A 10091-nucleotide genomic window follows, 5' to 3' on the forward strand; every position below is an offset into this window, starting at 1 on the left:
GAAAGGCTGACGTTGTCACAAGCGACCGCCGTCTCGAGGTCTCCCCTTATGGTGCCTATGGATCCGTCATCGGTAACGAACTTCATAACTAGCAGCTTGGTGTTGATTATGGCTTCAAAATCGTTGATTGTTTTTCTTCCCAAGATGATGTTGTAGGCTGTGGAATCTCGGAGGATTACGAACTCGGCCATCACCGATCTTCGGCCTTGGATTTGCCCCACCGAGATTGGTAGGGATATGACTCCGTCCGGTTTGATGAAGTGATCGCCTAGCCCGATAACCCCGTGTTGGTGAGTCGTCAGGTCGGCATCCTTTAGCCCTAGTGCGTCGAACACGTTGCGGAACATGATATTTGAATCAGCTCCTGTGTCGACGAGGATCCGTTTGACGAGGCCGGTTCCCACTCTGGCCGTTATGACCATGGGGGGGTTTTCCGGGGCGTCGCTGAACCATTGGTCTTCCGGGCCGAAAGAAATGGATGGAGGTTTCTTAGAGCCTTGCACCGGCGGGGATGAGATCGTCAGGACCTTAGCGTCTTTCTTGTGTGCCGATCGGGATTTTGGCGCGGCGTTTTTTGCCGTTACCACGTTTATCACAGTGAGGCCGTGGTCTCTGTCTTCGGGTTCTTGTCGCCGCTTAGCCGAACGGGCTTTGCCTTCCTCGTCTTGATCGCGATAACGTCTCCTCGGCTCCCTGATGAGATGGGAGAACGCTGCTAGCTTTCCTTCCCTTATCGCTTGTTCCAGCGCATCCTTCAGGTCAAAACAGTCCTGCGTTTGATGGCCATAACCCTTGTGGTAATCACAATAAAGGTTCTTGTTTCCTCCCGTTCGGTCCTTAAGTGGTCGGGGCTTCGGAAGAATTCCCTTCTCTCCTATTTGCTGGTAGACTTCCACGATGGGGAGAGTGAGTGGAGTGTAGTTAGTAAACTTCCCGACCCGAGGGAACGGTCTAGGTGCTTTGTTTGATGCCTCCTCCCTGGATTTTTCTTTTGTTCTCTCTCCGTCACCGGGTTGCCGAGCCTGGCTATAGCCGGACTGCCGCTTATTGGCAGCCACGACTCGGCTGACTTCCTCATCGTTTATGTACTCCTTGGCCACCGTCTGGATTTCATGCATTGTCCAAACCGGTTTCGTGGTAAGGTGTTTTCGGAAGTTCTCGTTGAGGAGGCCGTTTGTTAGGCAGAGACTGGCCACCGAGTCGGTTAAGCCGTCGATTTTCAGACATTCGTCGTTGAACCGATCTAAGTATCTCCTGGTCGGTTCTCCTTGTCTCTAGGTTACCCCTAGAAGGTTGATAGGGTGCTTGGCTTTTGCTATCCGCGTTGTAAATTGGGCCAGGAATGCACGGCTGATGTCTGCGAAATTGTAGATGGAACCTTGAGGGAGGCCGTTAAACCATCTGATCGCTGGCCCTGTTAGGGTTACCGGGAAGGCGCGGCATCTTACTTCGTCCCCTACTCCCTCTAGATTCATCCTGGCCTCAAAGGCCGTGAGGTGTTCAAGGGGGTCTTGAGTTCCGTCGTACCTCATGTCCGTTGGTTTGTCGAAGTGTTTCGGCAACCGGACCTCGAGGATAGATCGGTGGAACGGGGTGACGCCCATTATCACAGGTTGTCGTGTTCTCTCAGATCTCCCTTCTCCGCCTTCACGACCTCCCGCCGCTCGACGGGTTGGTCTGCCGCGGGAGTAGATGATCGTGTCATTTCGTCTTCTTCTCACGGGTGACTCCTCCCGCGAGCTCTCCGCCTCCGTCCGGGATGCGGATGTACGCCGCGGGCGGCTCCTGTGGGAGTCTTCCTCCTCGCTCCCGGGAGACGGGGTATAACTGGGATCGGTAAACCGTTCCTCCCGCTCCCGGTCGGCCAGCTGTCGCTCTAGGTTCTGGACTCTGTGGCGTAGCTCCTGCATTATTATGGCGCTATCGCCGCCCGTTCCCCCGAATGGTCGCGCCCTCGTGTGTTGTTGGGGGATCTCCGCCGTCCCCCTAGCGAGGCGACGGAGGCTGCCCCCTCCGCTCCTGCTGCTCGAGCTTGGTCGCCGGGGCCCAGCGCGACTTCCATTTAGGCAGGGAGTCCCCACAGACGGCGCCAATGTTCGGTTGTCGGTTTCCGGACAGGTAGGATTCACAGGTGAAGGAGTGAGGAGACCCTGACCTTGATCACGCTGGTTGCGGGCCTCCCGAGCAGTCGAGCACTTGTATTGGTGAATGGTCGAGGGGGGTGTCACCTGCAAAGACACTCCGACGCCTAAGTCAGATAATGTGCAGGCGGGAAAAGTTATGTGGAAAGGTGACGTACTTCGGGGGAAGAGCCAATCTTCCCTTTATATACATGTTAGTAGTGGGCCCCTTGTGAGGACAGGCCCATATTCCCAAGGACATTGTCCTGTAGCCGCGTGTGGGTCGTACAGGACACGTGTCCGGGTCGTTTGAAGGGCGAGGAGTCGGGTCGGGTGGAGCTCGGGCCAGGGTCGACCCGTCGGGTCTTTGGGCCGGGCCGTAACAGAGAGCATAGTTGCATCCAATCTTTCTCCAGATCCCACCATTTCTTGAAAAGAACAAAAGGGTAAAGTGGTCGACATCTTTTGACTTAATGATAATACGAGGGTCTATAATCTCAATGCATAGGGTACCCGACTTGTCTCTTGTGTCCTATCTTGCTGCACCTGCACTACTATAAACTTTTGGCTTTTGAAAAAAAAAATGAAAAGTGAGATAAATTCTGTTTGAATGTCCTCGGACAAAGGTTAATTATTTTGTTGGTCTTATAATTATATTAAATTTTTTATAATTTAAAAGTTTATAACTAAAATTTATTAGTAATTGTTTTTTAGAAAAAAAACATTTTTAGAATATTCTGCAGTTTATTTCACTTCAAGTAAAAACATATATATATATATATATATTGTTACGGCCCGGCCCAAAGACCCGAAGGGTCGACCCTGACCCGAGATCCACCCGACCCGACTCCTCGCCCTTCAAACGACCCGGACACGTGTCCTGTACGACCCACACGCGGCTACAGGACAATGTCCTTGGGAATATGGGCCTGTCCTCACAAGGGGCCCACTACTGACATGTATATAAGGGGAAGATTGGCTCTTCTCCCGAGGTACGTCACCTTTCCACATAACTTTTCCCGCCTGCACATTATCTGACTTAGGCGTCGGAGTGTCTTTGCAGGTGACACCCCCCCTCGACCATTCACCAGTACAAGTGCTCGACTGCTCGGGAGGCCCGCAACCAGCGTGATCAAGGTCAGGGTCTCCTCACTCCTCCACCCGTGAATCCTACCTGTCCGGAAACCGACAACCGAACATTGGCGCCGTCTGTGGGGACTCCCTGCCTAAATGGAAGTCGCGCTGGGCCCCGGCGACCAAGCTCGAGCAGCAGGAGCGGAGGGGGCAGCCTCCGTCGCCTCGCTAGGGGGACGGCGGAGATCCCCCCAACAACACACGAGGGCGCGACCATTCGGGGGAACGGGGCGGCGATAGCGCCATAATAATGCAGGAGCTACGCCACAGAGTCCAGAACCTAGAGCGACAGCTGGCCGACCGGGAGCGGGAGGAACGGTTTACCGATCCCAGTTATACCCCGTCTCCCGGGAGCGAGGAGGAAGACTCCCACAGGAGCCGCCCGCGGCGTACATCCGCATCCCGGACGGAGGCGGAGAGCTCGCGGGAGGAGTCACCCGTGAGAAGAAGACGAAATGACACGATCATCTACTCCCGCGGCAGACCAACCCGTCGAGCGGCGGGAGGTCGTGAAGGCGGAGAAGGGAGATCTGAGAGAACACGACAACCTGTGATAATGGGCGTCACCCCGTTCCACCGATCTATCTTCGAGGTCCGGTTGCCGAAACACTTCGACAAACCAACGGACATGAGGTACGACGGAACTCAAGACCCCCTTGAACACCTCACGGCCTTTGAGGCCAGGATGAATCTAGAGGGAGTAGGGGACGAAGTAAGATGCCGCGCCTTCCCGGTAACCCTAACAGGGCCAGCGATCAGATGGTTTAACGGCCTCCCTCAAGGTTCCATCTACAATTTCGCAGACATCAGCCGTGCATTCCTGGCCCAATTTACAACGCGGATAGCAAAAGCCAAGCACCCTATCAACCTTCTAGGGGTAACCCAGAGACAAGGAGAACCGACCAGGAGATACTTAGATCGGTTCAACGACGAATGTCTGGAAATCGACGGCTTAACCGACTCGGTGGCCAGTCTCTGCCTAACAAACGGCCTCCTCAACGAGAACTTCCGAAAACACCTTACCACGAAACCGGTTTGGACAATGCATGAAATCCAGACGGTGGCCAAGGAGTACATAAACGATGAGGAAGTCAGCCGAGTCGTGGCTGCCAATAAGCGGCAGTCCGGCTATAGCCAGGCTCGGCAACCCGGTGACGGAGAGAGAACAAAAGAAAAATCCAGGGAGGAGGCATCAAACAAAGCACCTAGACCGTTCCCTCGGGTCGGGAAGTTTACTAACTACACTCCACTCACTCTCCCCATCGTGGAAGTCTACCAGCAAATAGCAGAGAAGGGAATTCTTCCGAAGCCCCGACCACTTAAGGACCGAACGGGAGGAAACAAGAACCTTTATTGTGATTACCACAAGGGTTATGGCCATCAAACGTAGGACTGTTTTGACCTGAAGGATGCGCTGGAACAAGCGATAAGGGAAGGAAAGCTAGCAGCGTTCTCCCATCTCATCAGGGAGTCGAAGAGACGTTATCGCGATCAAGACGAGGAAGGCAAAGCCCGTTCGGCTAAGCGGCGACAAGAACCCGAAGACAGAGACCACGGCCTCACTGTGATAAACGTGGTAACGGCAAAAAACGCCGCGCCAAAATCCCGATCGGCACACAAGAAAGACGCTAAGGTCCTGACGATCTCATCCCCGCCGGTGCAAGGCTCTAAGAAACCTCCATCCATTTCTTTCGGCCCGGAAGACCAATGGTTCAGCGACGCCCCGGAAAACCCCCCCATGGTCATAACGGCCAGAGTGGGAACCGGCCTCGTCAAACGGATCCTCGTCGACACAGGAGCTGATTCAAATATCATGTTCCGCAACGTGTTCGACGCACTAGGGCTAAAGGATGCCGACCTGACGACTCACCAACACGGGGTTATCGGGCTAGGCGATCACTTCATCAAACCGGACGGAGTCATATCCCTACCAATCTCGGTGGGGCAAATCCAAGGCCGAAGATCGGCGATGGCCGAGTTCGTAATCCTCCGAGATTCCACAGCCTACAACATCATCTTGGGAAGAAAAACAATCAACGATTTTGAAGCCATAATCAACACCAAGCTGCTAGTTATGAAGTTCGTTACCGATGACGGATCCATAGGCACCATAAGGGGAGACCTCGAGACGGCGGTCGCTTGTGACAACGTCAGCCTTTCCCTTCGAAAGAAGTCCAAGGAAGCATCCGGCGTGTTCCTAGCCGACCTTGATGCCAGAGTAGAGGACAAGCCGAGGCCAGAACCAGAAGGGGACCTGGAGAAGTTTAGAATCGGTGACGAAGAGGAAAAGTTCACATTCGTTAACAAGAACCTCCCACATGAGCTGAAGGAACCTTTGATTGAAATGATAAGGGCCAACAGGGACTTGTTCGCCTGGACACCAGCCGACATGCCGGGCATAGATCCAAAAATCATCTCACATCATCTAGCCGTCAAGGCGGAAGCACGCCCAGTGGCTCAACGAAGGAGAAAGATGTCGGCGGAAAGAGCAGAGGAGGTAGCCAAGCAAACGGCCAGCCTCCTAGAAGCAGGCTTCATACGGGAAGTGGACTACTCGACATGGCTCTCGAATGTGGTATTGGTGAGAAAACACAACGGCAAGTGGAGAATGTGCGTGGACTACTCTGACCTTAACAAAGCATGCCCCAAAGATTGCTTCCCCCTCCCCAACATAGATGCACTCGTCGACGCCGCGGCGGGATACCGGTATCTAAGTTTCATGGACGCCTACTCCGGTTACAATCAGATACCGATGCACCGTTCCGACGAAGACAAGACGGCGTTCATAACGCCAGGAGGAACTTTTTGCTATAAGGTAATGCCATTCGGCTTGAAAAATGCGGGGGCAACATATCAAAGGCTGATGAACAGGATATTCCACGACCTCATAGGGAAAACAGTTGAAGTTTACGTGGACGACATCCTGGCAAAAACAACACGACCTGACGACCTCTTGAACGACCTGGCAAGTGTATTTGCGTCCCTCCGTCAACACGGTATGAGGCTGAACCCCCTCAAGTGCGCCTTCGCCATGGAAGCCGGCAAGTTCCTGGGATTTATGATAACTCAGAGAGGGGTAGAAGCTAACCCGGAGAAATGCCAGGCAATACTCCAGATGAAGAGCCCGGGTTGCATCAAGGACGTCCAGAGGTTGGCAGGACGGTTGACCTCACTATCCCGATTTCTCGGAGCTTCGGCGACAAAGGCCCTGCCATTCTTTAACCTCATGAAGAAAGGGATGGCGTTTGAGTGGACACCCGCATGTGAAGAAGCCTTTCAACACTTCAAGGAAATCCTGGCGGCACCTCCCGTTCTCGGGAAGCCAAAGGACGGGGAACCACTATACCTATACCTCGCTATAACAAGCGAAGCCCTGGCCGCAGTTCTGGTACGGGAGGACGGGAAAGCTCAACAGCCAGTCTATTTCATAAGCAGGGCCCTGCAAGGGGCAGAATTAAGATATAGCAAGTTGGAAAAGCTAGCCTTAGCACTCCTAACTTCCTCGAGAAGGTTAAAACAGTACTTCCAAAGTCACCAAGTTGTCGTCAGAACGGACCAAGGGATCCGGCAAGTTCTCCAAAAACCCGATCTGGCGGGAAGAATGATGACTTGGTCCATCGAACTCTCCCAATATGACATACGGTACGAGCCCCGGCAAGCCATCAAGGCGCAGGCCATGGCGGATTTTTTAGTTGAAGTAACGGGAGACCCAAGCGAAGACGTGGGTACACGGTGGAAGCTCCATGTGGACGGAGCCTCCAACCAGACCTTTGGAGGTGCCGGGATCATCCTGGAAAGCCCGATTGGGATTGTATACGAACAGTCGGTCAGATTCGAGTTTCCCATCTCGAACAACCAGGCAGAATATGAAGCCCTTATAGGAGGCTTAACCCTAGCGGCAGAAGTCGGCGCGAGAAGACTGGAAATATGCAGTGACTCCCAAGTCGTCACTTCCCAAGTAAACGGTAGCTACCAAGCCAAAGACCCCTTGCTTCAGAAGTACCTGGAAAAGGTTAAAAGCTTGAGCCAAAAGTTCGAAGAGGTCACGGTCCACCACGTACCTAGAGAAAGGAACACACGGGCAGACCTCCTATCAAAGTTGGCCAGCACAAAGCCAGGGGAAGGGAACCGGTCTCTCATCCAAGGCATGGCAAGAGAACCAGCAATCACTTTGCACATGACAACCCTAGGTCTTTCCTGGCTAGACCCCATCACCAACTTCCTAGAACACGGCAAACTCCCTAATGATGAAAAGGATGCGGCGAAATTGAGGAGGGAAGCGGCCAAATACGCCGTCATCCAAGGACAGCTGTTCAGGAAGGGGCTCAACCAGCCCCTACTGAAGTGCCTACGCCCCGATCAGACGGACTACGTCCTCAGAGAAGTCCATGAGGGCTGCTGTGGACACCATATCGGAGGTAAGGCCTTAGCGAGGAAACTAATCCGAGCCGGATATTACTGGCCGTCGATGATGACGGATTCCAAGGAGTTTGTCAAAAAATGCGTAAAGTGCCAACAGAACGCCAACTTTGCCAAGGCACCGGCCTCCGAGCTAAGCTTGCTAACGACCTCTCGACCATTTTCTCAATGGGGAGTCGACCTCTTAGGGCCCTTCCCAGTCGGCCCTGGGCAAGTCAAGTACCTCATAGTCGCAATTGACTACTACACCAAATGGATAGAAGCCGAGCCACTGGCTACCATATCCTCGTCCAATTGCCGGAAATTCATGTGGAGGCAGGTGATAACGCGATTCGGGATACCGGAAGTCGTCATATCAGACAACGGCACGCAGTTTACTGACAAGAAGTTCACGGAGTTTCTCGACGGCCTGGGTATAAGGCAAAGGTTCTCTTCGGTAGAACACCCTCAGACAAACGGACAAGTAGAGTCCGCCAATAAGGTCATCCTTTCGGGGCTAAAAAAGAGGTTGGACAATAAAAAGGGCGCTTGGGCCGACGAACTCGCAGCGGTCCTCTGGTCCTACCGAACAACCGAACAATCCTCCACTAAGGAAACTCCTTTCCGACTAACGTACGGGGTAGACGCAGTAATACCCGTAGAAATCGGAGAGCCGAGCCCGCGGTTGCTTTTGAAAGGAGTGGAGGAAGCCATAGAAAAAGACCTGATAGATGAAACCAGGAAAATGGCCCATCTGACGGAAACGGCGCTAAAACAAAGAATGGCTCTGCGCTACAACACCAAAGTGATCAAGAGGGAATTTGAGCCAAACAACCTCGTCTTGAGGCGAAATGATATCGGCCTACCGACCCCCGGAGAAGGCAAGCTAGCGGCGAACTGGGAAGGCCCCTACAGAATCAAAAAGGTGATGGGAAAAGGAGCATTCAAGTTGGAAAGGCTTGACGGCAAAGAAGTCCCGAGAACATGGAACGCGGACAACCTAAGAAGATTCTACTCCTAGAGAATGGCCCGACAAGCCGACCAGGCTAGCTAAGTAGTTAATTTGCAAATTTAACTTTTGAACTTCTCATAGCGACTTACGAGTCCTTTATGCAACTACCGAATAAGATATACTTGTGCAAATTTTCTCTCCTATTTTGTCACTCAATTTTTCAGATAAACCACCACGTCCAACGACGACGCGCGTCCCCGGGACTGATCACCCCGGGAACCCGTCAACCACAATCGTAACGACTACGCGAAAGGCCATGGGCCATTGATATAAGTGACGACAATAAACCAAAAACGGTTAATAGAAACGGAAATACAACCAGACGAATAAGGAGAAGTTTATCACGACAACTTGGGCAAACGATTAAAACGGTCACTGATCACAAGCCAAAATAAAACGGCTAACATCAAATTGTTCACAAGCCAAAAACGGCTAAAACTAAAATAGTTTACAAGTCAAAACAAAGCGGCTAGACAAAAACTGTAAACAGAAGATTCATTTCTTGGGGGCGTCGACGACTTTGCCATCCTGAATGACTTTAAGAACACCAATTGCCGACGTATCAAACTCGGGAGCAATGACTTTGACCTGGGCCTTAAGAGCCTCTTCGGTCGCCAAGATCGCACCCTTGCCCTGTTTGACGACGTCCTTATACTTCGCCTTCCATGTTGACAGTTCGGCCTCCACGGCCTGCTTCTCTTTCTCAACTTCGGCCACACGCTTCTGCGCCGCGCCGACCTGACTTTCCAACGCCATTTCACGCTCGACCAAACGTTCCACCGATGCGGCTGACTCTTTCTGTTTATTTTCAGCAGTTGTGGCCTTCTGCTCGGCGGCAGTAGCCTTCTGCTCGGCAGCAGTAGCCTTTTTCTCGGCGGCATCGAGTTTCTCGTTCGACTGGGTCAACTGTTTCCGGAGAGTTTCAACTTCACTCTTTAACTCATTATTAGCCTTCCCACTAGCCTCCAACCTCCTGCGGAGGGACTCCATCCCGGACAGCTCAAACTCGGCCTTCCGGGCTATCACGGCACCCCGCAGAAGGGTTCGGTACACCCACCTCGCTTGCCCGGCAAGGGAAGACTCGTGGAAGTACTCCTCAGTACCAGGGATCAGTTGGGTATCTATGAAGTTCCCTGCATCAAAATTCCTCTCCATGACGGTGAGGACCCCCTCGGGACTGGAAGACGCCTTCCTTTTCCTTTTAGGGTTAGGGACCACCTCCACGCCATCGTCGACTTCATGGGCAGACGTCGAACCCCCTTGGCCTATTACTTCGCGAAAGGGAGAGGCATGAACCGTTTTCTCGCCCTCGGCCTGGGCAGCTTGGGCCGAGGTCCCGGTTCCGTCAACCGCGGCCTCCTGTCCTGAAGTAGTTTTGTCCTCTGGAGGAATTGCAGACGTTTCAGCAGCAGATTTGTCATTATCCC

At 52.9% G+C, this 10091-nt stretch overlaps 1 protein-coding gene across 1 annotated transcript; it reads left to right on the forward strand.

Annotated features, from left to right (window-relative positions):
- The first annotated feature begins 3504 nt into the window (after window positions 1-3504).
- Window positions 3505-9069, forward strand: LOC130974759 (uncharacterized). The gene is made up of 2 exons (XM_057899618.1): window positions 3505-4640; window positions 4722-9069. Exons 1-2 carry the CDS (start codon window positions 3505-3507, stop codon window positions 8671-8673), a joined length of 5088 nt encoding a protein of 1695 aa, XP_057755601.1. The 3' UTR covers window positions 8674-9069.
- The last annotated feature ends 1022 nt before the right edge of the window (window positions 9070-10091 follow it).

The sequence above is a fragment of the Arachis stenosperma genome, chromosome 1, assembly GCF_014773155.1.
Source record: "Arachis stenosperma cultivar V10309 chromosome 1, arast.V10309.gnm1.PFL2, whole genome shotgun sequence".
Lineage (NCBI taxonomy): Eukaryota > Viridiplantae > Streptophyta > Magnoliopsida > Fabales > Fabaceae > Arachis > Arachis stenosperma.

What these genes read in the sequence shown, in the direction of transcription:
- LOC130974759 (XM_057899618.1), top strand. Translation starts at nt 3,505, where the DNA reads ATGCAGGAGCTACGCCACAGAGTCCAGAACCTAGAGCGACAGCTGGCC. An exon ending in AAGGGTTATGGCCATCAAAC is followed by an intron (nt 4,641 to 4,721) that starts GTAGGACTGTTT and finishes CCATCTCATCAG; the next exon opens with GGAGTCGAAGAGACGTTATC.